At 49.7% G+C, this 27,991-nt stretch overlaps 1 protein-coding gene across 1 annotated transcript; it reads left to right on the top strand.

Annotated features, from left to right (window-relative positions):
- The first annotated feature begins 10,063 nt into the window (after positions 1–10,063).
- Positions 10,064–27,979, top strand: SLC35B4 (solute carrier family 35 member B4). Its single transcript, XM_065849842.2, has 10 exons — positions 10,064–10,284; positions 15,400–15,513; positions 16,112–16,214; positions 17,028–17,077; positions 19,429–19,510; positions 20,764–20,824; positions 21,355–21,464; positions 21,547–21,622; positions 23,162–23,237; positions 24,736–27,979. Exons 1-10 carry the CDS (start codon positions 10,208–10,210, stop codon positions 24,980–24,982), a joined length of 996 nt encoding a protein of 331 aa, XP_065705914.1. The 5' UTR covers positions 10,064–10,207; the 3' UTR covers positions 24,983–27,979.
- Positions 27,980–27,991: the final 12 nt, after the last annotated feature.

The raw sequence follows: 27,991 nt of genomic DNA, 5'->3' as shown, positions 1-27,991 counted from the left end.
TAAGTCTTCATATGGTCAGCAAATAGGTTTCCCTTGAGGTTGAATTGCAGAGAAGCTTTACTGTGAGCCCAGGAGATGAGGGTCAGACTGTAATTCATGTACAACTGGAGAGAAGTCTAAGCGTCCTGTGCTAGGAGCAAGCACAGCCCTGCTGAGAAACCCCCACCAGCCTTCCAACCATTCTCCCCATTCCCCACCCCGCAAGGCAAATGAGGATGATCCACAGTATCATAGAATAGTTTGGGTTGGAAGGGACCTTCACAGCGCATCCAGTTCCCCCCCTGCCATGAGCAGGGACATCTTCAGCAGCTCAGGTTGCTCAGAGCCCCGTCCAGCCTGGCCTGGGATGTCTCCAGGGATGGTTCATCCACCACTTCTCTGCCCAACCTGGGCCAGGGCTTCACCACACTCATGGTAAAAATTTCTTCCTCATGTCCAGCCATAATCCATAATACATCCACCCTCACCAGCACAAAAGCCCATCATAAATATCCTATACAAAAGAAGAAATACATCTCAAATTGTTCATTTCGGTGAAAAAAAGGTGCACAGGAGCTGCTGTACTGCCAGCAGAAGGGTTAAATCTGGTGCTACCCGGAGATAGCTCCTTTCCCAGCTCATCTTCCAGCTGCTGGCTCTGGCCTATTTAACAAAGATTGATTGTCTTCAGGAGGCCACCTCTGTCTGGATTGCCTACGGCCCCTTTTTATTACCCCCACCCACACACGTGAACCCAGGACCCAGGCATAGAAAAATTCCAGGCAATGGAACAGTAAGTGAATAAACTGAGTTCTCTCAGAGCAAACAGAGCCAGGTCCTCCCTGGCCCTTTCTCTCGTGCACAGATTCTCTTGGGTCTCCTAAGGGCTGAGACACCAACATCGTTCTGTCAATGGGGGCCCAGAGAACGTCAGTTTTTTACCCTGAATTGTATTTGTGAAGTTTGCAGTAATCTACTGCCCCCAAGGCTTCTGCTGAAGAGCGTTCCCTGAAGTGCAAGACATCTGTGGGGTCCCCACAGAGACAACAAGGACATGAGATTGTTGATGACCTGGCCAACCAAATTTCTCAGCCCATGCCTATACTATTGAATAAGTGGGCTGAAGAAGTGTCTTTGGGCTCCAAGGCCAACAGATAAAATGTAAGTTCTGTCCAAAGAGCTTAATTATCTTTATATCCACATCACCAAATAAGAGCCATAGCTACACCGCCTGCTCTCTGGTCCATGCTTGTCCCAGACTGGATCTGTGCATAATTTGGGAGTGTGATAGTCTGCTTGGGCTAAACCCACGCCAGGGACTGTGCTAATCATAGAATCATTTTGGTTGGAAGCGACCTTTAAGATAATCGCGTCCAACCATTAACACAACACTGGCACTAAACCATGTCCCTAAGAACCTCATCTACGTGTCTGTTAAACACCTCCAGGGATGGTGACTCCACCACTTCCTTGGCTGTTCCAATGCCTGACAAACCTTTACGTGATAAAAAAAAATTCCTAATATCACAGAATCCCAGAATGTCAGGGGTTGGAAGGGACCTGGAAAGCTCATCCAGTGCAATCCCCCCACCGGAGCAGGAACACCCAGCTGAGGTTCCACAGGAAGGTGTCCAGGCGTGTTTGAATGTCTGCAGAGAAGGAGACTCCACAACCTCCCTGGGCAGCCTGGGCCAGGCTCTGCCACTCTCACTGAGAAGAAGTTTCTTCTCTAATTTAAGTGGAACCTCTTGTGTTCCAGTTTGAACCCATTACCCCTTGTCCTACCATTGGTTGTCACCGAGAAGAGCCTGGCTCCATCCTCCTGACACTCACCCTTTCTATATCTGTAAACATGAATGAGGTCACCCCTCAGTCTCCTCTTCTCCAGCTCCAGAGCCCCAGCTCCCTCAGCCTTTCCTCCCACGGGAGATGCTCCACTCCCTTCAGCATCTTTGTTGCCCTGCGCTGGACTCTCTCCAGCAGTTCCCTGTCCTTCTGGAGCTGAGGGGCCACAACTGGACACAATATTCCAGGTGTGGTCTCCCCAGGGCAGAGCAGAGGGGCAGGAGAACCTCTCTGACCTACTGACCACCCCCTTCTAACCCACCCCAGGTACCATTGGCCTTCCTGGCCACAAGGGCCCAGTGCTGGCTCATGCTCACCCTGCTGTCCCCAGGACCCCCAGCTCCCTTTCCCCTACACTGCTCTCTAATAGGTCATTCCCCAACTTATACTGGAACCAAACTAAATGGTGGGATAAATCTTCCATCCACTAATCTAAGAAGTCCCAATCCTCTGGCGTGATGCGGCATCGATCTCCATAACAAGAGTGAAGGAAAGTCACAGGTGGAGCTCTAAATCAGGTGGACGTAGACACCATGTCTGTTCTTTGAAGACACTCCTGGAGACTGTAAAAGCAAAGAAGTGGAAGACAGAGCCATTGCACAGGAAAAGATGGATGAGAACCAGACACGGGTATATTCAATGTGGAAAACAAAGAAGTTTAAGGTAGTAGAACATTTCTAGCCCTCTCAGAAAGGATCTTGGAGCAACTTCCCAAAACCTTACTGGAGCCCCCACGATCTCATGTCAAGTTATTTGAGGAGTGCTGTGGTTTCAAAGGTCTTTACCACAAGACTTCTTGCAAATAGCCAGGTAGGTCTAGTTTTCAAAATCTCACATGTCCTGAACCTGAAACCTGGTGCCACGAGGTCAGAAAGAACTGTGATTCCCATGATGTGGGAGCCAGAAGCAACAGAGGTTCAAGAAACATTAATAATGGATAAAATACTCACAAAAAACCATGTTAGTGATGGTTTTCCTGACTTTCACTGAAGGAAAAGTGAATTTGGGTCCAAAATTTACCACACACTGAATCAAAACTCCGGTGCCGAACAAAGGAAGGTCTGGGAGCTGGACTGTGATGCTGCAACTTGCAAAAGCCTTTAATACCTAAAGATGTATTTATTCCCTTTCAATTTTCTTGTCACCAAAGGCTTTTAAAGCTACAAGCTCTACCTGGGGCGAATGCATAGTTTAGATGTTTAACGATAACGACTCTCTGATGCCTTGAGGGTACAGTGAATTAGTGCATTAGTTCTTCATCTCAAGGCATGAGGTGGAGCAAACCCAGTCTTAAATCATAGAAAACATGAAAAGCTTTGCAAGGAGTGAGTGAGTTGGCACAGCTTAGCAGGGAGGACAAGCTGAGCTCACTGGTGTGTCACCTTCCAGGGGCAACTTGGATCAGGATTGAACTTACCAGTTAAAAGAAGAAAACCTGTCCATATTTTAATACAAATAGCTCTGGCTCACTTTCTGGATGAGTAAAAACAGTAAAAAAAAAATCACCTCTCTTTGCGTGTGTTTTAGTTATTTTAATTGAAAGAACATTTCGATGAGAGCCCATCAATCACCTTTGAAAAGTCATGTTCACTCGCCTAAAGCGTGGAGAGACGTATCCAATGTGGAGAGGTTCTCAACAGGGCAAAGTGCTTCAGGTTGAAGTTCTTCCAGCTCATTTAAAGAGATGTCAAGTTTAACGATCTTAAGGAATGAGCAGGAGGAAGGGGGAGAGGGCTAAAAAAATAAATGAAGCTATTTCATATTTTTCCCCATTTCCCCTCCCCGCAAAATACGCCTGGAGTTTTTAGCCTTTTACCATTTTTGACAAGTAGCAACACACAAAGGCCGTTCTAGCACCGGTGCTGCTTGATCAAGGAGTTCTGCTTTGGAAATCACCCAAATGAAACTTGGCAGGGAAAAATAGAAGGAGACAAAAAGGGCGGAGTTAAAAAAGTGACAAAAAAAGGAGAAAGGCAAGATCAGCAGCAGAGAATTTTGTTGTATCTCCCATCTGGAACAGAACCCACGATCTGAGCAAGTCAGAGAAACATTTATAGGTGAGAAAACCAGCTCATACACCTCACTGTAAATGAAATGTTTGAGACAGCAGGAATGTCTCATGCTCCAAACAGTGAGCATTTCTGAAACGCTAAGCTGAGAATGTGCAAGGTGCAAAAATGCAATGTATTTAGCAAATGACTGAAATTGCTGAGAAAATATCTACAGAGGGGAGTGGGTGGAATATTTGGGGGACCTGGGAGTTTTTGATGGAACACATAATCTCAGGAATGTGACAATTTAAGGTGAGAGACTTAACCCTTCAAACACACTTAAAAATCAATCAGTGATGCAGTTTAGTTATTTTTAAAGTGAATGAATTTCAATATAAACAGCAGCTGGTCATGAGCGGTGTCCCCAGGGCTCAGCACTGGGGTCAGTTCTGTTTAATCTCTTTATCGATGATCTGGATGAGGGGATCAAGTGCTCCCTCTGTAAGTTTGGAGACAACACCAAGCTGGGTGGGAGTGTTGATCTGCTGAGGGCAGGAGGGTCCACAGAGGGATCTGGATCGATGGGCTGAGGCCAATTGTCTGAGGGTCACCAAGGCCAAGCGCCAGGTCCTGCCCTTGGGTCACAACAACCCCATGGATGCTGCAGGATGGGGAAGAGCGGCTGGAAAAGGACCTGGGGGTGTTGGTGCCAGTGGCTGAACAAGAGCCAGCGTGTGCCCAGGTGGCCAAGAGGCCACCAGCATCCTGGCTGGGACCAGCACTGGTGTGGCCAGCAGGCCCAGCGCAGTGACCGTCCCTGTGCTGGGACCTGGGGAGGCCAAACCACCAATCCTGGGGGCAGTTTTGGCACCCTCACACCAAGAAAGACCTTGAGGTGCTGGAGTGAGTGGAGAGAAGGGAACAGAGCTGGTGAGGGGCTGGAGCACAAGTGTGATGGGAGCAGCTGAGGGACCTGGGGGGTTCAGCTGGAGAACAGGAGCTGAGGGGAGACCTTCTGATCTCTGAACTGCCTGAAAGGAGCTTGGAGCCAGGGGGGTCGGGCTCTGCTCCCCAGGAACAAGCGCCAGGAGCAGAGGAAACGGCCTCAAGTTGAGCCAGGGAAGGTTGAGGTTGGATGTGGGGAACAATTTCTTCCCCAAAGGGCTGTGGGGCATTGGAACAGGCTGCCCAGGGCAGTGCTGGAGCCACCATCCCTGGAGGGTTGGACAGACGCAGAGATGAGGTTCTCAGGGACATGGGGCAGTGCCAGGGATGGGTTATGGTTGGACTCAATGATCTTATAGGTCTTTTCCAACCTAAATAACTCTATGATTCTATGATTCACTGAACAGGCTGCCCAGGGAGGTTGTGGAGTCTCCTTCTCTGCAGACATTCAAACCCGCCTGGACACCTTCCTGTGGAACCTCAGCTGGGTGTTCCTGCTCCAGGGGGATTGCACTGGATGAGCTTTCTAAGTCCCTTCCAATTCTTGCCATTCTGGGATTCCGTGATTTTGTTAGCTTGCTCTGTTTGCATCTTTCAAAATTTGCCAGGACCATAGAATTCACCATCTTGGAGAGGTTTGAATTAAACACGCTACCTTGGCTGATCTACTTCAGAGATAGCTCCACCACCACTGATGTCCTGCAGTTTTTATAGGCATTTGCAGCACTAAATGTACCAGCAGTTTTGGGCTGAGCCAAAGGTCAGTAACTGCTCTGTGACAGAGTCGCATCCTCTGTGGACCGGGCATGGTAGAAGCCCTAGAGCCTCAATATATGGGTGTTTATGTCAGAATTATCTGCCTTTTCCTGGCACTCATGAAGTAGGTATTGATTACAAAAACAGACAAAATTGTTTTGATCTATTTACTTCCCATGTGCTAAGAACATGGTAAGTTTACTTCTCAGAAAAAGTTGTGCTTTAGAAAACAAGAGAGCAAGAAAGCTTTTCCGGGAAAGCTCAGCTTTGAAAAACAACATTTTGCCTGTGTCAAAGCGTCAAAAAGTCCCTGGTGTTCTGTCAGATTTTGCCACTAACAGGTTCAAAAAATTTTTCTCTGAAATGAAACAAGAGAAGTTTTCATGCAGGAGCTCATAGTCTGGTTTCCCCCACCACTGCATTTGGTCCAAAAGCAAAAACAAAAGATCTATGATCCTTTGGGGAAGCAAAGCCTGGCTGGCTGCATATTTGGGCTGCGAAAAGTGGTGAACTACTAAATAAATCTTGTTTCCTAAATTCCCTCTTCTTGTTTTCTCACTGGCACGTGGCTGGTCATTCACACGGTGGTTCTGGGGCAGAGCTGAAGGATTTCCGACACATTCAGCAAACCAACCCCCTTCTCCCACCATAGGAAGAGTCCACAAATCTCTTTTGATTTGCATCTCAGAAGCCAGGAATCCAAAACGCTGCCAGGGCTTATTCAAAACTTGAAGTGCTACGGATTTCTATTAGAGAAGACAAGACCACCACCCCATAGTCCACTTTTGGGGCAGAAATAGTGTTTCCATGATGTGAAAAGATCTCTTATTTCAGTCATCTCTGAAGAAAGTCAAAATAACACTGGAAGAAGCAAGACGATGAGGTGGGTTGCAAACTGGCTTAAAGAGAGAAGCCAGAGAGTGGTGGTCGATGGTGCGGAGTCCAGTTGGAGGCCAGTATCTAGTGGAGTGCCTCAGGGGTCAGTACTGGGGCCAATATTATTCAATATATTCATTAACGATTTAGACGAGGGAATTGAGTGTACTATCAGCAAGTTTGCTGATGACACTAAGCTGGGAGGAGTGGCTGACACGCCAGAAGGCTGTGCTGCCATCCAGTGGGACCTGGACAGGCTGGAGAGTTGGGCGGGGGATAACCTGATGGAATTTAACAAGGGCAAGTGTAGAGTCCTGCATCTGGGCAGGAACAACCCCAGGTTCCAGTATAGGTTGGGGAATGACCTTATTAGAGAGCAGTGTAGGGGAAAGGGACCTGGGGGTCCTGGTGGACAACAGGGTGACCATGAGCCAGCACTGGGCCCTTGTGGCCAGGAAGGCCAATGGCATCCTTGGGTGTATTACAAGGGGGGTGGTCAGTAGATTGAGAGAGGTCCTCCTTCCCTTCTACTCCACCCTGGTGAGACCCCATCTGGAATATTGTGTCCAGTTCTGGGCCCCTCAGTTCCAGAAGGACAGGGAACTGCTGGAGAGGGTCCAGCGTAGGGCAACAAAGATGATTAAGGGAGTGGAGCACCTCCCTTATGAAGAAAGGCTGAGGGAGCTGGGGCTCTTTAGTTTGGAGAAGAGGAGACTGAGGGGTGACCTTATTCATGTTTATAAATATATAAAGGGTGAGTGCCACGAGGATGGAGCCAGGCTCTTCTCAGTGGCAAACAATGATAGGACAAGGGGCAATGGGATCAAGCTGGAACACAAGAGGTTCCACTTAAATTTGAGAAAGAACTTCTTCTCAGTGAGGGTGACAGAGCACTGGAACAGGCTGCCCAGGGAGGTTGTGGAGTCTCCTTCCCTGGAAGCGTTCAAAGCCGCCTGGACACCTTCCTGTGCGACCTCACCTAGGCGTTCCTGCTCCAGCAGGGGGATTGGACTGGATGATCTTTTGAGGTCCCTTCCAATCCGAAACATACTGTGATACTGTGATCTGCCGCTGTTGGTAAAGAACAGACAGGCTTTGGGCAGTAAGGAAAAGCTTTTGCACTATATTTGTGTGTGTATTTAATTTTTACTTTGATGGGACTGAATTATACTATTAGGTCTGTGATGGGGATCGCTTGTGAAGAATATACCAACCTGCAAACAAGGAGCTCGGCATGTTGGTCCAGCATCACAGCTGGGATGAACCAACCAAAGGATGAACCACGCAAAGGAAAAGAAGGGAAATCCAGCAACTACATCTCGAGTCTCATATTGAGGTGACCTGGATGTTTTTGCCCCTGTTCCCTAAGAATTAAATCATTAACTCAACAGACTGAGAATTTTCCCCAGCCAGATTCATCCCAGAACCTACCTTGTAGTTTTAACCGTAAAAAGGATGTTAAACACTCACCAGCCCAGACAAGACTGCCCTCCCAGAGGTGCCAGCCTACAAGGAACAGCTCAAAATGCTTTATGAGCTGACATTTTGGTTTAACTGTTACACCGGAGCAGTTCAAAAGAAGCAATTTGTTCTGTGGCTTTAATACGTTTAGAAACCAAGGTGCAGCACATTTATTGTGGCAGGAAAACAACCTCAGCTTCCCGCTTCTCTTTGAAGCATGAAGAAAGCAAATAAAAGGCAAGGCGAAGGAGTGAGCACCCAATGTAGCAAAAGCTTATTAGCGAAGGGAACAGAAAAAATATTGATCATTTTGATCGGTGCAGCAGCCGAGGATGGGGAAGCAGGAAACCCTGGAGACATTCCGAAGTGTCAGCAAGCCTGAGCAATCGTCTTTGTTTGCTGCTAATGAGCCATGGTGCTTTTTAATAATATATAAACCATTTTAAAAGGCTTGGTGGGAAGACCAAGGAAGCCAGTTGAAGCGTTTCTACCCCGAGTGAGGTCAGGAAACACTGAGATGTTTTGCAAAATGGGGAAAACAATGAAGCTCTGCCAGGACTGCTGGGTTTTCCAGGGGGTCTCCCAGATGTTTGGACCCCCAAAGCATGATTTTCTGGCTGTTTTTCTAGACAGGACATCCCAAGCTGAAACTCCTGGAAATATCACAAGGGAGGCCGCAAATTCCTTGGATCTGTGAGGCTTTTGTCAAGGAGCTGTGGGCTTTCTATCTGCTATTCAATGATCCAGCCATCCTGGGTTTCAAGCCCCCAAGAGTGTGAAACTCTGGGATCTCCTGGCTGGAATCAAAGAGCTTAGAAACTTGCAGAGAGCAAAAAAAAGGGCAATCCTGGCAGTTTCACCCCTGTCATTGGCTGCTTTTAGCAACAGAGAGGCTGCCAAGGCTGTCACATTCCCCAAAGGGCTGGAAATCATTAGAAGTGCTTAATTTTTGGACTGACCGTAGCTCTTTGCAATGTGTTTGTGGGATCTCACACTTGTGGTATTTAAAGAAAAGAAAATAAATCAGACTTGGGTCTGATTCAGATCAAAATTTTATTAGAAACAAAAAATACCTACGGCATGAAAACCCCACTTTTCGATCAATATGATCGCAGAGGGATTTGACAGATTCTCAGCAGGGTGGTCCACACAACTTTAGAAGATGCTTCACCCCTGACTGATCCGTTATGTTAACAGCAGAAAACATGAATTGCTCCAACTGCAAGAATGTAAAAACACACTCTAGGACACAAGGATAAGGAGTAACAGGGCAAGAACATGATCTAATATGGACAAAATAAAACAGAAGGTGCCACAGGCACTGTACTAAGCCCTACGGAAAGCCCACGTCAAACTGGGGAGTCCATATAGAATCATAGAATCATTTTGGTTGGAAGAGACCCTCAAGATCATCGAGTCCGAGGCGATCTCAGGGCTGGATCCTTGGAGTGGTTGTGCTGTTTTTATCCACGTTTTTACCATGGCTGACACGATGCCGTCTTCATCCTGGCAAGAGAAGCCACAGTTGTATTCATGCAGGCAAATTAATAAACATCCCATTGCAGTCGGTGTCGGTGCAGCACCCCGGGGTGCAGTTTGTACCCACACCCGTCACCCTCTCACCCAAAACCCTCCGTCTCCAGCACCACACGGCTCTTCTCTCCCACCTTGGTGTTGTGACCAGAAATACCACCCTGACCATTGCTCTTAATAAGTAATTTTTTCCTCCATCTCCCCTGTTAAGCTGTGGGACCCGCACAATCAACCCCACCACCACTATTTGTGCATCTTTTCCTGACTTCTACCCTTCCCTAATCCTCCTTGTACCCCTTCCAAGTGCACAATTGCTTTTCAGGCTCATTTTTGCTGCCTCAATAGCCATAGGTGACACTGACAGGGGCCACATTGGGGCTCGCCTGTGGCATCCCAGGAGGCTCCCCCGCAGGCCTCACGCAAGCTCCATGTCACACCGAAGCGATAATTTAATTATCTAACCTCAAAACAGCAATCAGCAGCTGTTCCTCAGCAGTGAAGCACCGCTTAAGCTGTGCCCCCCCGCCACCTCACCGCTGGGCCCCGCGCCGCCATTAGCCCGGAACTACAACCCCCATGATGCCCCGCGGGCCGGCGCCGCCTGAGGGGGAGGGCGGGAAGGCGGCGCGGGGGCCGCTGGGAGTTGTAGTCCCGTCGGCAGCGCCGCCGCCGTGTCCGTGAACGGGCGGCGGGCGGGGAGCGAACTACCGGTCCCCGGGAGGAAGCGGGGGCGGCAGAGCCGGGGCCGGGAGCGGGGCCGCGGCCCGGGAGAGGGATGCGGTGGCGGCCCGGGACGTTGCCTCGCTGCTGGAGGCGGTACGATGCACCCGGCCGTGGCGGTGGGGCTGGTGTTCGGCGGCTGCTGCAGCAACGTGGTGTTTCTGGAGCTGCTGGTCAGGTGCGGGGCCGAGGGGAGGATTTGGGGGTGTAGAGGGAGGGTTTAGGGGCAGGAATGGGGTCGGGTGAGGGTGACCGGTCACCCTCAGCGCTTGGGGTTCTCATCCAAGGGGAGCCCGGGTGTGGATGGCCGGGCCTGGCCTTGTGTCACCTCTGATGGGGTTTGGGAGGGATTTTGGGGCGGTCTCCTCCTCGGCTTGGGCCCAGCCTGGTCCTGTCATGGGCCACGTTATTAAGAACCTCGTCTAAATGCCTTTTAAACCCCGATTTCAACCCCTCCAGGGGTTTTAAACCCTCCAGGTTCTCAGGGACACAGTTTAGTGCTAGACTAAGGTTGAGGTTGGACTCGGTGATCTTAAGGATTTCTTCCAACCAAAATGGTTCTATGATTTTAGGAGATGGATAGGATAGGATAGGATAGGATAGGATAGGATAGGATAGGATAGGATAGGATAGGATAGGATAGGATAGACCCTGGCACCGGGGATCTCCTAAAATCATTTTGGTTGGAAGAGACCCTCAAGATCATGGAGTCCAACCATAAGCTAAGTCTAACACTAAACCATGTCCCTGAGAACCTCGTCTAAATGCCTTTTAAACCCCTCCAGGGCTGGTGACTCCAGCACTGCCCTGGGCAGCCTATTCCAATGCCCCACAGCCCTTTGGGGAAGAAATTGGTCCCCAGATCCAACCTCAACCTCCTCTGGCGCAACTTGAGGCCGTTTCCTCTGCTCCTGGCGCTTGTTCCTGGGGAGCAGAGCCCGACCCCCCTGGCTCCAAGCTCCTTTCAGGCAGTTCAGAGATCAGAAGGTCTCCCCTCAGCTCCTGTTCTCCAGCTGAACCCCCCAGGTCCCTCAGCTGCTCCCATCACACTTGTGCTCCAGGCTAAAGCATCCCTGCCACCCCTGCTCTCTGATCCCAGTGCCTCATACAAATAACAGCAGAAATCCCAAGGAAAAGACACGCAGGAGCAGGCCAGGGGTCCCTGGGGACGGCAGGCAGGGCCAAGGCAGCGTCGTCCATCTGGAAATGTGATCTTCAGCAGGATCACACGGCTACAAAGCCAACGTGATGAGGGCAAGGAGTCCTGTGTGACTCTCGGAGAGAAGGCAAATTGCCAGATTGCAGAGAGAAAAAGGCTGACGTTTGGGATGCGTCCGAGTGCTGCGTCACCTTCCTTATACTGAGAGGAAGGCTGGCGTGGCTTAGGAAAGGTGATGGGCTGTTGGATTTGTTCTTGGGACTGGTGAGCAAGGTGTGAGGATAAAAGTGCAAAAATGGTTGAACTGGTTTTGCATCTACCCTCATAGTAAGTCAGAGTGGAGCTGCACCCCCTGACCATTCAGTACCATGTTCAATCATGCCCAGGCTTTCGAAACTAATACTTAAATCCTACCCTTACTTCCTCCCCGCCCATCATCAGATGGTGAAGAGAAAAAGGCAGTGCAAAGGAGAGCCTGACTCTGTCAGCCAGCAGTGGGGATATTTGCTTCAAATTGGGAGACCAGGACACAGATACCTTAACACAGGGTTGCAGGATCATTTAGCAATCACTGGATAAATCAAGAAGCAGTTCCTGGAGGAAGAAACCTTGTGTGCCAAGTTCTTTCCTCTCAGGGATTGCTCTAATCTCTGCTTTTCCTGCCTGGCTTGTGCTGCAGCATCAGCGAGGGAGAAGAAATGGGCCTTTTCGAGGTAAAGAAAGCTTTGGATTTGACTTCTTGCGCTCCCTTGCAAGATGCTTGCAAGACACACCAGCCAGACTTTAAACCAAAAGTGAGCCATTTGGCCCTACTCAAAACAGAGGTGTCGAAACCCCAGAAGGGATTTTGAGCAGCAAATCCTAGAAGTCCAGTTGCAGATATCTAAGAAAAGCTGCTTTTTGGACACAAGCATCACCTCTCATTCGTTTTAGAAATCCTCCTGTTCCTGAGAACTCAGTTTCTGTGCCCCTCTCTTGGCCTGTTCAACTTTAGTCCCTAAATTGGGGTAAAACTGGTTATTTCTTTGGATCATGGTGTTGTCTAGAGGGGAAAAAAGTCACTCTTGAAGATGAATTTTCCCGTAACAAGCAAAGTCCTTGAGCAGGGTCACAGGAAAGGGAAGTGGCCAGACCGGCAGTCTAGTGAGGAATAACAAGGGTGATTGGAAGCAATTTGCTCAGGATTTATGAGGAAAGAGTAAAGGAACGAGAACTGTTTAGTCTAGAGGTGCCCGAGGACAGACAAAAGACTTTAAACACGTGGAGAATGGCTGCAGACAAGAGGAGATAAATTTTTCTGCCGGGCTCTGGAGGCAGAACAAGAAATAAGGGGCTTAAATTGTCGTGAAAGGGATGTCAAGCAGGCCAAAATCCCAGGTTTGCTCCATCTCACTGTACTGAAGAGGGTTTGTTAGAGTGAGAGCAGGGAAGCTCCTCGTTGGAGGTTTTTCAAGAGCAAGTTAAAGAAGCCCCTGTCTGAATACCAGAAGGAATCACCTTCTGAAGCCATGTTCTTGTGAGGTGCCTTCTTTGGGAACTTTTGAAGCTCTTTGTGGTCGCTATCGATGGGTTTATTCCCTGTATGGTGCAAACGGGGATATATCCAGTCTTCTTGTCACTTCTTATAGGTTTATCGCTGTGTTAGGATTGTGAGACAAAGATATGGGCAGATACAGCCTGGGCTTTGGGGTTTTTTTTGTTTGTCTTTTTATTATCTGTTAACACATAACCCTGTGTCAACACTTTACCGATAATGCGAGGTCATATGTACAGCGACTGAATGCAGGGATCTGTGAAATGTGAGGAAACAAAGCCGAGCGCATGGAAACAGCCTTGGTTTTTCTGAGTTTACACTTGCTTTGCATTCCCTGCAGAGATAAGTTTTACAGTCCTGCAGCCCGGCCTCTGCCTCCGGTTCAGTTTCTATTCCCACGAGTAACAAAAGAATCGTTTTGGTTGGAAAAAACCTTTAAGATCGAGTCTAACCATTAACCCAACACTGTCACTACCCCGTGTCCCTGAGAACCTCATGTCCGTCTGTCCCACCCTCCAGGGATGGTGACTCCAGCACTGCCCTGGGCAGCCTGTTCCAATGCCCCACAGCCCTTTGGGGAAGAAATTGGTCCCCACATCCAACCTCAACCTCCCCTGGTGCAACTTGAGGCCGTTTCCTCTGCTCCTGGCGCTTGTTCCTGGGGAGCAGAGCCCGACCCCCCCCTGACTCCAAGCTCCTTTCAGGCAGTTCAGAGATCAGAAGGTCTCCCCTCAGCCTCTTAACCGCATCACACAGCAGGGATTGACGTCTCATGGACAGTTAAGCTCTGAAAAATGTGCGAATGGGCAGGTGGGTAGAGAAGAGAGGCTCAGGGCAGTTCCTCCCAATGGAAAACGCTGGGCCAAAGTGGCCTTTCTAGGTGCTGTTTGGTGGCAACCACGTGCCAGCTCTGCCTTAACCACAGCACTGCTGCTTCTGGGAAGTCTAGGGAAGTGACAGAGGAGATTTTGGAGGACACCAGGCCTTTGGCTCTGCTACCCGGTAACAGTTTGGTTATTCCTGTTCTCTCAGCTTGCAAAACCATGTCTAGACTCAGCCTCTACCTACTTGTTGGTGAGCAAGCTGCGTGCTTGTGCAGCAGGACGGGGATCAGGACTCCGTCGAGTCCTTGGTCTCAGTTTCTATCTTGCACCAGAGAAAGGGGAAGTATTTGCTGAAATTCCCCTGTCTCTTGCTGCAACTAACAGCGAGCTCTCTGATTATCTGACCCGTCACGGCCTCCTCTGAGCCTGCAGCTGCCTCTGTGCCTCCCAAGATGTCCTCTCCTGCTCCCTGTAAGCTTCTTAGGAAGGGGGCAGAGGCTGCAGCAGGAACGGGTGAGCCGCATGCAGGGAGTGTTTGTTTAATGTCAGGCTGTTACCTTGGGTGTAATTCCTCTTCCCTCAGAATAAGCACACAAGGTTGATTTGCTCAGAGCTGGTGTTGTTCCAGCTGCAAAGGTGGTGATAACTGCCCTGCTTGGGCCTCTATGGGAGGACAAAGATGCTCAGCTAAGAGGGTCTCTTTTTTTTTGAGGTCAGACACTGTTTTTGTGGCTTTTGATACCTTGTGGAGTTGAAAACCTCGACACAAAGCATGTGTCACGTGAGCAAACTCCCAGATTATCACATGGCATTTAACACCATGAGCTTTTTGGGCTCCCATGATGAGCTGTTGTAGGTTCCTTCTTGAACCTACAGCCAACCTCTAGGCATCCAGCAAAAGCAGGAGAGCAGAGAGCTAAAGCTTGCTGGAGAAATTGAAAGCATGTTTGAGCTCGTGTGCACACGTTCTGGGGATGAGGGATGAGCAGAACCATGGATGCTACACCTTGCTCTGTGGATATTAGGAAAAAATTCTTCCCGGAAAGGGTTGTCGGGCATTGGAAGAGGCTGCCCAGGGAAGCGATGGAGTCACCATCCCTGGAAGGGTTTAAAAGGCATTTACACGAGGTTCTTAAGGACGTGGTTTAGTGCTAGAGTTGGGTTATGGTTGGACTTGATGACCTTGAGGGTCTTTTCCAACCAAAATGATTCAAAGATTCTATGGTTCTATGACATGAACTGGACCTTGGACCTCATGCAGTGGAAATAAGAGCTGTTGGAATCCTGCTGCCTTCCTCCCGGGTGGACTCATCGTTTTGCCGCCTCTAACAGCAGCTTGTCAGCAGGGAGAGATCCCTATCAGAACCACTTTCCCATGAGAAAGAGGGAGATCCAGCTCCTGCGTCGTCCTGTTGGTGTTTGACGTTGCTCTTGCAGATCCTGCACCCTGGTGGGATGTTTTACAGACCCATGAGATGCGATCAATTGCCCCTTTCACTGCCTGCCCCAATTCACTGCCTGCCCCATGAGGGGGTTGGAAGTGTTTGAGGAAGGGGTTGCTGCACATGTATCTACAAGTACAGGTGAATAAATACCTGCAGGGAAGTGTTTCACAAAAGCGACGTGAGAACCTGCACAAATAAAGTGATAAAGCCCCTCCAGGCTGATGCTCAGTCTGGGATTATGAGCTGTTAGCATCTTTTCATTGGAGCCCAATGCAATGTTTGTCCTCTGTGGCGTTGTTCTTACACTTGTCTTTATTTTCCATGCCTGCAGGCAGTTTCCAGGATGTGGGAACATAGTGACATTCTCCCAGTTCCTGTTTATTGCCGTGGAAGGCTTTATCTTCGAGGCCAACTTTGGGAGGAAGAAGCCGGCCATACCAATAAGGTACAGTTGATCTGAAACACTTTTGCTAGGCACAAATAGACTGGCTATCTAATATCTCAAGAAGTATTTAATAAAAAGGCTTGTTTATCCTGTCCGTATCCCATCCATCCTGCAGCATTTGCGAAGCCTCGAGAACCTGTCGTGCCTGATGAAAATATGAACTCCTCGTTTAGCGAGAGTTCTTAATAGGAGATTGCCATCAGATACTTTCCTGTCCAAGAAACAGGAGCAATGCCTGCTGGCAGAAATTGAATCCCCTTGAATCAAACCTTATCTTATGCCACAGACCTTAGGAAAGAGGGGTCTGGACAAAGTCGATACTAAAAGATCTCAGCTGGGCTCTCCTCAGTTCCCTTTTGCTTCTGGGATCAGCACAAGCTGAGCCAGTGCAGCTCGACCTGCATCCTATTCTAAGGACTTCCCTGCTACAGCCAAACTGGATTGATCTCCATGTTAGTCCTTGTCACAGACCCAAGAGTACATGGGCTCCTGCTCAGCTCCAGACATTTCCTCGCAACCTATATTCTATTCCCAAGGTGTCCCCCCGCATCCCAGGGAGGTACACACACAGCTATCTGCTGTTTTTTGTGTGTTTCAGGTACTATTTCATCATGGTGGCCATGTTCTTCACTGTCAGTGTGGTGAATAACTATGCCCTGAACTTAAATATCGCCATGCCGCTGCATATGATCTTCAGATCGGTGAGTTCCATCAGACCATCCTTTTCCGTGACGTCTCTTTCCATCATCTGCGCAAGCACCATCCCTGCTGTGTGTGTTCTGCCACCCTGAGGGCACCAAAACCCCATGGAAATACTAAGCTCCAGTTCTCACTTTCACATTGTTGACCATGAAATGTCAACTTAATGTCCCCGAAAAGATGAGGAAACGGAGACTCAAACAGGCTCCGTATTTCCAAAGGCGGGAGGGAGGTAACGATGATAAAATGAAACTCAGACTCTGTTTGTCAGCCCTGAATGGTCGGAATTGCTGGCCAGACGGAGATAACAAAATCTGCTGGGCAGATCCGTTCTCCCACAACACAGCATTGGGTTGAGATACCTGAAGTCAGGAGAGGTTAAAAGGAAGAAAACCAGATCACTCCAGGAGCCCCGTCCCACATTAACCACGAGGGCTGGTTCTTGTGCTGCAGCCGATCCATGGAGCCATACTCCTGTTCCCAATTAAAACCACAGTGATTTGGCCACATTCTGGGCTGCAGCACACACCGGGTGTCACCACTGGGCCAAAAAAGGGGGAGGCCCACTGGCCAGAAGATCCTAGTAGCCTGTTTGCCCCAGCATCCTTGTTCCCAAACCACCCAGCTCAACTTCTCCGCTTCTAGTGACACTCTCCCCACCCTCTGTCTCCCTGACACTGTTCTGGCATTTCCATTGGTGTTTTGGCATTAGTTGTATTGAGGTTTTGGTGTTTCTCTGCAGCAGGAAACCCAGTCTGGAGAATTTTGTCATGCTGACCTGTTTTGTTTTTCTCCCCCTCTCTTTTCTTTCCCAGGGCTCTCTCATAGCAAGCATGGCTCTAGGTGTCATCATTTTGAAGAAGAGGTAAATCACAAGCCTCTTTTTTTTTATATTATCAGAGATTGCTTTGCCATTGACTTAATCCTGACTGGTGTTACTGTTCCTGTTTAACTTTCTTGTTTCACTGATGAGGAAAAGGGAGCACAGAGGTGTGCCTGGACTGGAGGTCGGAATAGTTCCCTCTTCTTCATTTCCACCACTTCTCACTCCCTCATTTAAGGCAAATATGGACTGAAAAGAGCTTTTACATACGGCTGCAACCCTCTGTGTGAGCTCTTTTATTTCCTCTTACTTGTGTGAGGCCGGTACCACTCCTGATGGATAGGTGTACTGGGTCTGGCTGGGATGGAGTTAATTTTCTTCATAGCAGCCCATACGGTGTCATGTTTTGCATTTGTGGCTGAAACAGTGTTGACAACATGCTGATGTTTTGGCTGTTGCTGAAAAACGCTTACACGGTGTCAAGGCTTTCTCTTTTTCCCACTCTGCCTGCAAGTAGACTGGGGGTGGACAAGAAACTGGGAAGGGATGTAGCCAGGACAGCTGAGGGACCTGGGGGGTTCAGCTGGAGAACAGGAGCTGAGGGGAGACCTTCTGATCTCTGAACTGCCTGAAAGGAGCTTGGAGCATGGAGGGTGTTGGTCTCTTCTCCCAAGTAGTAAGTGATAGGACAAGAGGAAATGGCCTCAAGTTGCGACAGGGAAGGTTCAGATGGGATATTAGGAAACATTTTTTCATGGGAAGGGTTGTGAAGCACTGGAACAGGCTGCCCAGGGTGGTGGTGGAGTCACCATCCCTGGAGGTGTTTAAAAGATGTATAAACGAGGCTCTTAGGGACATGGTTTAGTGCTAGAGTTAGGGTATGGTTGGACTTGATGATCTTAAGGTTCTCTTCCAACCAAAATGATTCTGTGATTCTGTGTGCTGCAATAGAAACCACTGTACAGGAAGAAGAGGGTTGGGGGGAGTTGGCTTCCAGGATGACCACAGAATAGTTTGGGTTGAAGGGACCTTCCAAGCTCATCCAGTGCCACCCCTGCCATGAGCAGGGACACCTTCACCCAGATCAGGTTGTCCAGAGCCCCGTCCAACCTGGCCTGGGATGTCTCCAGGGATGGGCCATGCTTATGGGAGTTGATAAATGATTGCTTTTGCATTGTTTTTGTTGTTTTCCACCCCTGCTCCTCGCCTATTAAACTCTTCAGCTCAACCCATGAGTTTCTCCCTCTCTCCCCCATCCCATGAGGTTGGAGGAATGAACGAGCAGCCGTGTTGGTGCTTGGCTGCTGGATGGGCTCAACCCACCCCAGTGGGCAAAGACAATGGGACAGGATGGTCCCCAGTTGCTTGGGGTCTGTCTGGCTGCTGTACCAGTGTGGGCACGTCCCCTGCCACTCCATCGCTATTCAGAGAGATCCATGCTGGCTTTGATCTGAGAGGGATTCTTTGCCACAGGCAAGGCGATCTTGGTCTAAATGCTTTTTTGTTGCAGTTGGAGCAAGTTGGCCTTCCCTCCTAGCAATGTAACAGAATCACAGACTGGTTGAGGTTGGAAGGGACCTCTGGAGATCATCCAGTCCAACCCACCTGCTAACGCAGGGTCACCAGAGCAGATCACACAGGAAGGTGTCCAGGCGGGTTTGAATGTCTCAGAGAAGGAGACTCCACAACCTCTCTGGGCAGCCTGGGCCAGGCTCTGGCACCTCAAAGGAAAGAAGTTTCTCCTCATGTTCAGATGGACCCTCCTGTGCTTCAATCTGTGCCCGTTGCCCCTCATCCTGTCACTGGGCACCACTGAACAGAGTCTGGTCCATCCTCTGACACCCACCCTGGAGATATTTATAACCATTGATGAGATCCCCTCTCAGCTTCTCTTCTTCAGCTCAACAGCCCCAGCTCTCTCAGTCTCTCCTCATCACAAAGATGCTCCAGACCCCTCAGCATCTTTGTGTCCCGCTGCTGGACTCCTACAGTAATTCCTTGTCCTTCTTAAACTGGGGAGCCCAGAGCTGGACACACAACTCCAGATGTGGCCTCCCCAGGGCAGAGCAGCGGGGGAGGAACAACCTCCCTGACCTGCTGGTCACACTTTTCCTAACACACCCCAGGTACCATTGACCTTCTTGACCACAAGTGCACATTGGTGACTCGTGGTCAATCTGTTGTTGACCAGAACTCCCAAGTCCTTCTCTGCAGAGCTGCTTTCCAGCAGGTCAGCCGCAACCTGTACTGGTGTCCAGTGTTAGGTAGTGGCTACGTGTCCAGTATCCCAAGTTCACGCTGGTGTAACGGAGCAAAACGCAATGCAAGAGAGAGGCAGACGAACAACACAAGGCTGGGCTGGGCCACTGACATCTCTCTTCTCTGCCTTGCAGGTACAGTGTATCTAAATACACATCCATCGCCCTGGTGTCCCTGGGGATCTTCACCTGCACTTTCATGTCTGCAAAGCAAGTGGTAAGGATTGGAAAGGGCCTGAGGTCAGAGCTGTGAACCTTCTTGACAGGAGGAGCTGCTGTCAGCACCTTCATCAGTAATTCCCTTTGCTTGACTTATTAATGAAGAAACAAGATGTCTCCTGGCTCTAGATCTGCTCCCTGAGAGCTCTTGTTCTTGCCCCCATTCTCCTGTGGCTTGGAGAGAAGGGATGCACACACGTGCACATGGTTTAACTTATTTATCCTGTGTTGTTCAGGTTGCTTTTTGCTGAGCATATCCCATTGTTTTTTTGCCATGTGAATCTTAAACAAAACTCAGCCATCTTAAATCTTCCCTCTTTTTATCCCAGAAGAACTTGTTGGCTTTCAGGCTAGATTTTTCCAGATCTATTGTCATCCAACATGACTTTCTGTGACCCTTGAAATAAAGTGCATGTATTTGGAGAATGGGAGGGAGTGAAGAAAATCCACATGTAACACCAGTTTGGGTTTTTCCTGGGTCAGCACCCACAGCCTGATCTTGTCAACTGAAGACAGTAAAATGACCTAAAATGGTATCAAGTGAAAATTGGTAGCACTTAATCCAGCTCTGAGAGATTGGAAATGAAACGGCTGTCAAACCTCTAAGTCCCCCATCATTTAATCGTTGTTTATACTCTCAGGGTGTTTGAAGAAGGTCTGTGCTCTGCAGCCTTGCTCTGGATTAATTCAGATAAACTCTTCGATATGGTACACAGAGTTGTGTCAAAGACAAGTAATCTAATTTGCCCTAAACCACAGTGAAAGGGAGTTGAACCAGGTCATGCTACCTCGAGTTTTACCTTCAGCTAATGGCATCTACAGGCCTGTTTTCCTCCTATGTCTTGACTGCAAACCAGCACCCTGGTTTTAGTACCTGACTGGGGCTTGACCAGAGCGCTTGTTCTTTCCTGCACACCCACCTCCGAGATGGGGATGGAGGAGCCTGCCAGTGGGAGCTTTCTAATTATTTTAATTAAAGTAATAATTAACTGCTTATTTTTGTGGTTGAAGAGTTTGGTCTCTGGCCAAACCAGGCCATTTCTTTCAGAAAAACTCCTTTCTTGATCAGACACTTATAATCTTTGCTGGAATCTGGTGCGTTCCCTGAAGCAGAGCGAAAAGCAAAGCGCAGCCGTAGTTGCCACCACCTCTTTTCAGCCAAAGAAGCGACTGTTTGAGGCAAAGGGAGGCCGGAGTGAGTCTCAGGGACAGAGTAGCTCGTGGTGACTGTGTCGTGTCTCCCTCCACCAGGCATCTGACTCCGGCTTAAACGAAGAGGACGGACTCCAGGTTTTCTTGTGGTGGCTGCTGGGTGAGTGTCACATCTCCAGCCGGCCTTGCTGGGACACTGGCAAGACTTCTGCTCCCTCATGGCCTTGACCATGCGGGTTGTGCGAAGCAGAGTGCGGTGGGAGCCCCTGTGCTGAGGTTTAATTAACATCTGGTGGATGTTGATTTGCGAAGAATGGGGGGGGTTTGTGGCACTTGTTAGCAGCGTTGTGTGAGGAAATGCCCTTATTTTGGCCTACAAGTTAAATACGGCACCTGAGGGGTGTCTGCAAGGCAGTGGCGTAGTGACAGACAGAGATTCCAGGTATCTTCTTGGGGCTGCATCTCTTTTTAAGGGGTATTCTTTTCAGAAATCTCCTGGCATCTCAGCCCTTGTAATAAGATACCTGTGTCCCCAAGACCATTATCAGTTTTCTTATCAAGTCTGGATGTTTTGACTCATTTTTTTAAATTTTTTTTTTCACTGAAAACCAAATTATGGGAGTCTCCAGGCTGCTCAACTCGAGCTATGCCACGCTTGGGCAGTGTTGCAAGGCTGCGCTTCTGTTCCAGGTATTGCCGCACTCACCTTCGCCCTCCTCATGTCTGCCAGGATGGGGATTTTCCAGGAGATGCTGTACAAGCAGTTTGGGAAGCACTCCAAAGAGGCCCTTTTTTACAATGTAAGTCGCTGTGTCTTTTCTGTTGCTTTTACCGGGCAGATAGAACCTCTAGTTAACATCGTGTCTTTACTTTTCTTTCCAGCACGCGTTACCACTCCCTGGTTTTCTCCTTCTTGCCCCGAACATCTACCACCACGCAGTCCTCTTCAGCCAGTCCGGTAAGTGTTGCATAGATGGATCCTTGTTCTCATCTGTTCTGTGCTCTGGAAAACAGAATTGTAGAATCATTTTGGTTGGAAGAGACCCTCAAGATCATCGAGTTCAACTGTTAACCCATCCCTGGCACTACCCCATGTCCCTGAGAACCTCATCTCCACATCTGTTCAACCCCTCCAGGGATGGTGACTCCAGCACTGCCCTGGGCAGCCTGTTCCAATGCCCCACAGCCCCTTGGGGAAGAAATTGTTCCCCACATCCAACCTCACCCTCCCCTGGCACAACTTGAGGCCGTTTCCTCTGCTCCTGGCGCTTGTTCCTGGGGAGCAGAGCCCGACCCCCCTGGCTCCAAGCTCCTTTCAGGCAGTTCAGAGATCAGAAGGTCTCCCCTCAGCTCCTGTTCTCCAGCTGAACCCCCCAGGTCCCTCAGCCGCTCCCATCACACTTGTGCTCCAGCCCCTCACCAGCTCCGTTCCCTTCTCTCCACTCGCTCCAGCACCTCAAGGCCTTTCTTGGCGTGAGGGGCCCAGAACTGCCCCCAGGATTGGCAGTTTGGCCTCCCCAGTGCCCAGCACGGTGCTGTAGGGAGCTTTCAGACCATCAGTTGTGCACATCAGACTGTCATCTGGGGATATTCAAGCCCTTTGAATGTCCAGGCTTGGTAGAAAGCCAAAAGCCAAAATAAACCTCGCACTATCTGGAGGACATGGTGACCGTCGGGAGCCTGGCTGTGGGCAGCTGGGCATTCAGCTGGTGCCACAGCAGCTTGCAAATCCACGAGTTACTGTTTGGATGCCTGTAATTAAAGCCCAAGCTTCTCACTAATGCACACGCTTACACCTGTTGGGCCCAGCCAGCTTGCTTATCCATCCATCTCGAGCTATACATCTTTATTTAATAGTAAAATTCACCAGGCTTTTCAGTGCCAGCAGCCTTCCTGTATCCTCTGTCTTACAAAACTGAAAGGACCTTTGCTGAACAGATTTGCTGGTTCTCTAATCCCCTCTGGATAGGGCTTCTTTCCATGTGTAGATCATTTTAACCTGTTCATTGATATAATTGCAAAATATTTCTAGCCTACCGCACCACGTCTCGAGGAAAGCAGGAGGTGACCCTGTGGTAGTTCAAAAATGGGAGTAACAGGACCAAATACTCAACCAAAGGTATAAACAAGGACCCGTTGGCTTTTGTTTTGCTGGTGCTACGCAGGCTTTGCTGTGCTTCTCAGAGCCACACAGGTGATTCATCCAGTTTTAACAGGATGGCCCTGACACAAGAAAACAAGACACAGCTTTTCTTTTAATGTATTTTTCCTTAGCCGCCTTCTTCTTCCATCTTCCTTTCTTTCCTATGCAAGTCCAAGCAGTAACATCTTCACAACTCTCCTCTAGTTGTAATTTACTACAGTAAGAACATAATAACCCTCCATTTGGGGCAAAATCCTGAAGCTGCAGCGTGTCGCGGATGGTGGTCAGTCCTGGACAGGAGAGAGACGCTTCTCCTTGCCAGGGTGGTGACTTTGCTCCATCTTCTCCCCACAGAGCCGTTCCAGGTCCCAGTGATCGGGCTGACGCTGCCAATCATGTGGTTCTACCTCCTCATGAACGTCGTCACTCAGTATCCTTCCAAATCTCAGCGTAAGATGCGCTGCAGAGATGGGAATGGGGTGGGAGAGGAGGAATGGGGTGGGGGTAGCAAATTCCACGAGTCTTCCCTGTGTTTAGGAGTTGAGTTTAGTGTAACTTTTGGAAAATAGGGAGTGAAATTTAACTCGGGTCTGACAAATCTTTCCAGGGTGGCTGAACCACCTCGTCACCACCTCTTGGAAAACACAGAGTGGAATTGATCCTGGGGCTTTTGTTATTTCCAATCTGCCACCACCTCCCCGGGGACAGGCTGATGGGTACAAATACACGGCAGTTTTACTAGGCAGCTCTAGGTAGAAGGAACAGATCAGAAGTTATGTCTAATATATCAGTGTGTGGACCCTTCCAGGCAGTGAGGACACCTCTGAAAGTCTGATGAAGCCGAGATGCCCTCAAAAAAGGGACCCTTCAGTCCAAGGCCCTCTTACCATTTTGCTCCCAGTGTTGAGAGAGGCCTGAGCCCTATTGCTGCTCATGCTCCTCCATGAAACCCTTTGTTTAATCTGCTTTTCCCATGTTCCTCAAATGGGGCTTCTGCTGGGTATAGATGCAGAAATGTGATGTTAGCTTCCCTTGGCTCCATGGCAGGAGCTGTAAAACCCGCACGCCATTAACCTTGTGACAATACATCAGCCCCAGCTGCTCTGATGGGGGAGTTTTGCTGTTCCAGAGCAGGGTTATGGGGAGTCTGGGAAATCTGGGGTGTCCCTGACGTGTGGAGTGAGGCTGTTCACAGCTGTAGAAAAGCTGATGTGAGGAGAAGGGTATTTTATTCCCTCTGTGAGCAAGGTGGGGCTGTGCATAGCCCAGGCCTTTGCATTCCCGAAGTGTCACAGAATCACAGAATTGTCTAGGTTGGAAAAGACCTTTAAGATCATCGAGTCCAACCATAACCCATCCCTGGCACTGCCCCCTGTCCCTGAGAACCTCATCTCCATCTGTTCAACCCCTCCAGGGATGGTGACTCCAGCACTGCCCTGGGCAGCCTGTTCCAATGCCCCACAGCCCTTTGGGGAAGAAATTGTTCCCACATCCAACCTCAACCTCCCCTGGCGCAACTTGAGGCCGTTTCCTCTGCTCCTGGCGCTTGTTCCTGGGGAGCAGAGCCCGACCCCCTGGCTCCAAGCTCCTTTCAGGCAGTTCAGAGATCAGAAGGTCTCCCCTCAGCTCCTGTTCTCCAGCTGAACCCCCCAGGTCCCTCAGCCGCTCCCATCACACTTGTGCTCCAGCCCCTCACCAGCTCCATTCCCTTCTCTCAACTCGCTCCAGCACCTCAAGGCCTTTCTTGGTATGAAGGGCCCAAAACTGCCCCCAGGATTGGCGGTTTGGCCTCCCCAGGTCCCAGCACAGGGACGGTCACTGCCCTGGGCCTGCTGGCCACACCAGTGCTGGTCCCAGCCAGGATGCTGGTGGCCTCTTGGCCGCCTCCCTCATCAGCCCCAGTGTTGCCCTTACATCTGCCCACCCAGATACGTCTGCATCCGAGGCGTCTTCATCCTCACCACGGAGTGCACGTCCCTCACCGTCACGCTGGTGGTGACGTTGCGCAAGTTCGTCAGCCTCATCTTCTCCATCCTCTACTTCCGCAACCCCTTCACGGGCTGGCACTGGCTGGGCACCGCCTTTGTCTTCGTGGGGACCCTCATGTACACGGAGGTGTGGAACAGCCTCGGGCCCTTCCTGGCCCGCTGGAGGAAGAGGCCGAAGGAGGAGTAACAACCGGGGACACTCTGCAGGGACCTTTTTATTGTTTTATAGAGCAGAGCAGCAGGAATCCCCCAGAGAGGGGTTGTTTTTATAACATGGGGGAGGTGTTGGCTGTGCCAAACTCCTGGGGAAACGTGGACCCTCCTCTGGGAACCTGCCCAAAACGGATCATGGAGAGACGATACGGTTACTCTTATGCAAGGCTGCATTTTTTTTATGCAACCCCTTTTGCTTCCAGCCTCTCCCCCTGTTGTTTTTGGGGTTTTTTTTGTTTGAATAGCGTTTTTTAAGTAATGTAAAAGCTGACCCAGTGCTGTTAGGAGCCCAACTTAGTTGTGGTGCTGTTGTCCACTCCTCCTGGCTTTGATGAGCTGGACCCTGAGCCTGTTTGATGCCGTCCTTTCGTGTCCTGGTGACTGTAGCAGATGACTGAGCCCCCGGGAGCTGCTGTTTGTGCAGCAGATTTTTAGCTACCCTGGAAATGTCAGGCCTGGCTCTTAACCCCAGTCCTTGTTGTGTGATACCTTTCTAGGAGGACACTGGACTTGCCTGTAGCTCCCACCTTCTCTAAAGGTTCCAGTCTGCCCAGTAGATCCTCCACTGGGAAATGGTGCAGGGGGCTGATTCCAAAGCCACCGCGTCCCCACCATGAGTAGCAGGGTCTAGTTGGGAGTCTGAGGAAACCAAAAAGGGGTGATGCTAAGGGGGACAGCAAGTGTCGCTGTGTCACCTTCACAGCTTTCTCAGGGAGACGGTGACGTGCTGCTGAGGCTTCGCTGAGTGCTCAGATGTTGCCCTGATGCTTCAGGGTGTTGCGGGTTCCTCCTGCTGTGGTTGTGTCCTCAGGGCAGGTCGCTTTTTGGTTGTTTCCTGCTTTTTCCCTCATTACACGCGTGTTCCGTGGGCTTTGTTACCAGCAGTCAGCTGCAACCATCTGTGCTGAGCCCCCAGCGCGCCTGCGGTGCCCTCGCATCCAGCCCAACCTCAGGGTTCATGTGATGCCAAGAAACTTAAGAAAGGCCAGTAAAGCTGAGCTTATTTCTGCTTCTGGGGGGAGTGAGCTGGTTTTACTGTCCCTTCACCCAGTTCTTCCCTTTTCTTCTCCCACCTCTTGGGCATCAGCTTCGCTCGCAGCTTTTCTGTATATTATAGCAGCATCCACCTGGTGCAGGACCGTTGTCCCTTGGTGTCACCGCTCAGCTGGGACAGGAGTGGCCTTCAGGAGCTTTGGGTGTCTGTCCCCATTGCGCAGGTGATGTGAGGATCCACCACAGCTCTTCTAGGAGCTGCTCAATGTTGGGCAGAGTGAGGGTTATAATAACACACTTGGAGCAGCAGCACCGGTTTTCCTGGAGCACTTTATTCCCATCACCGTGACACTGTCCCTGCTCAGCCATGACAGTTAACACATCCAGCAACGTCAACCTGATTCCCATCCAGCTGGGCCAAGTAAGGACTATATTCCGTTATTCCTCCGCATGGCATCCCGACAGCTTCCAGCCTCAGTATTTATGACCCCTCCAATGTTTAAACCTGCACTTGTGGTGGGTTAAACCCGACCGGCCACGACGCACCATCTGTGCCCCGCATCAAGAAGAGGGATAGGAAGAGCAAAACCAAGGAATAATGTGAGTAAAGATGGTTTGATAAGCAATAGAAAGAAGAAAACAACCCACAAGTGATGCAAAGGCAACCATGCAACACCTCCCACCATCAGAGCTACGCCCAGCCAGTCCCACCTTCCCCAAAGAAACCCTTAGTCTCTGTTTTTATTGCTGGTTTTTATCTGCATCAGTTGTCCGGGCTGTGCCCCCTCCCAGCTTCTTGCCCACCCATGGGGGGCAGCGTGGGGAAAAAAGGGAAAGGCCTTGATGCTGTGCAAGCGCTGCAAAGTTTGTGTTGTGTTGTGTCAGCACCGTTTTAGCCTCAAATCCAAAACCCGGCACCATACGGGCCACCGTGGAAAAAACTCCATCCCAAGCAAAGTCTCTACGATGCTGACGGGGCCTCGCTCCTTCCTGAGGTACCGATGGGTTTTTTTCTCTCCTGGTTTTGATTTTTCCCGAGCCTGAAGAGCCTCTTGTATTTTGGGATGTTTTGTAGATGGGGAGATGTTTTCTCAACAGCTGCCCCAGATCAGATCTCACTTCCAGCTCCAGAAGGACCCAGAGAGAGGCAAAAACCTTCATCCCTCATCTTTATCTTCAACGCTATTTTCACGGAGCTTCAGCTGAGACAGGGAGGTGTGGGAAGGCAGCGCGAAACATCGGAGACGCTTGGTAAATCTTGGGGTTCATCAAAGCTTGAAACACACGGGTGCGACATGAGGCTGCAACAGAGGAGCTGGAACTCCTGGTCCGCTGTGGCGGTGGTTGCTGTCACCTGGGCTGAGGATTTAAGCAAAGCAAGAGCTGAGCTGGTGCGTGAGCGAGTGGGACGTTCTGCACATTACTCACCAGGCCACTCTTTTAATGGAGGAAATCACACATTGCAATTTCTGTGTGACGCCAGTAGGTTTGGGGAGGGTTGGGTTGCTCTTTTTGAACCGTGTGCTGTACTCAGTCTTCACTCAAACCAGATGTCAACGCTGGGTTATTATTTGTTGTCATTGGTGATTTTTTTAGCTTTGCGGTGTGATCTGTGTGTTTTTGAGTATTTATAATTGTCACAGTGTCACCGAAGTGGCACCGATACCTCCCCTGCTGTAGGAGAGCAGATGACTTTGCCTGGTTGTGTGATGGAGGAAAGGCCTGTGCAGATGTTTTTCCAAAACCAGTATTTGTATCCAGGCTACTGATTTGTTTGGTTTTAATGTTTGCTGTAGAGATTATATTAATAGCACTTATTTTTATTTAGCAGAGGCTGGAAAAGTGGGTGAGCCAAAGTACTTTTTGATCAGTGTTCTCGATTTGCAGAACTTTGGGGTTGGTCAGCTCAGTTTAGGGTGGTATTTTTGTTGGTTTGGTTTGGTTTTTTAAGCAAAATAAATATGTACCCTCTTCAAAACAGGTTGGTCTT

This window comes from Patagioenas fasciata, chromosome 1 (genome assembly GCF_037038585.1).
Source record: "Patagioenas fasciata isolate bPatFas1 chromosome 1, bPatFas1.hap1, whole genome shotgun sequence".
NCBI classification, from domain to species: domain Eukaryota; kingdom Metazoa; phylum Chordata; class Aves; order Columbiformes; family Columbidae; genus Patagioenas; species Patagioenas fasciata.
The sequence above is the reverse complement of the archived record's forward strand: the minus strand, read 5'-3'. Positions and strand labels throughout refer to the sequence as shown.

Excerpts from the sequence above, each read along its gene's own strand:
- SLC35B4 (XM_065849842.2), top strand. The coding sequence starts at position 10,208 with ATGCACCCGGCCGTGGCGGTGGGGCTGGTGTTCGGCGGCTGCTGCAGC. Across the intron at positions 21,623-23,161 it reads AGTCCTCTTCAGCCAGTCCG|AGCCGTTCCAGGTCCCAGTG; the intron begins GTAAGTGTTGCA and ends TTCTCCCCACAG. Across the intron at positions 23,238-24,735 it reads CTCATGAACGTCGTCACTCA|ATACGTCTGCATCCGAGGCG; the intron begins GTATCCTTCCAA and ends CTGCCCACCCAG.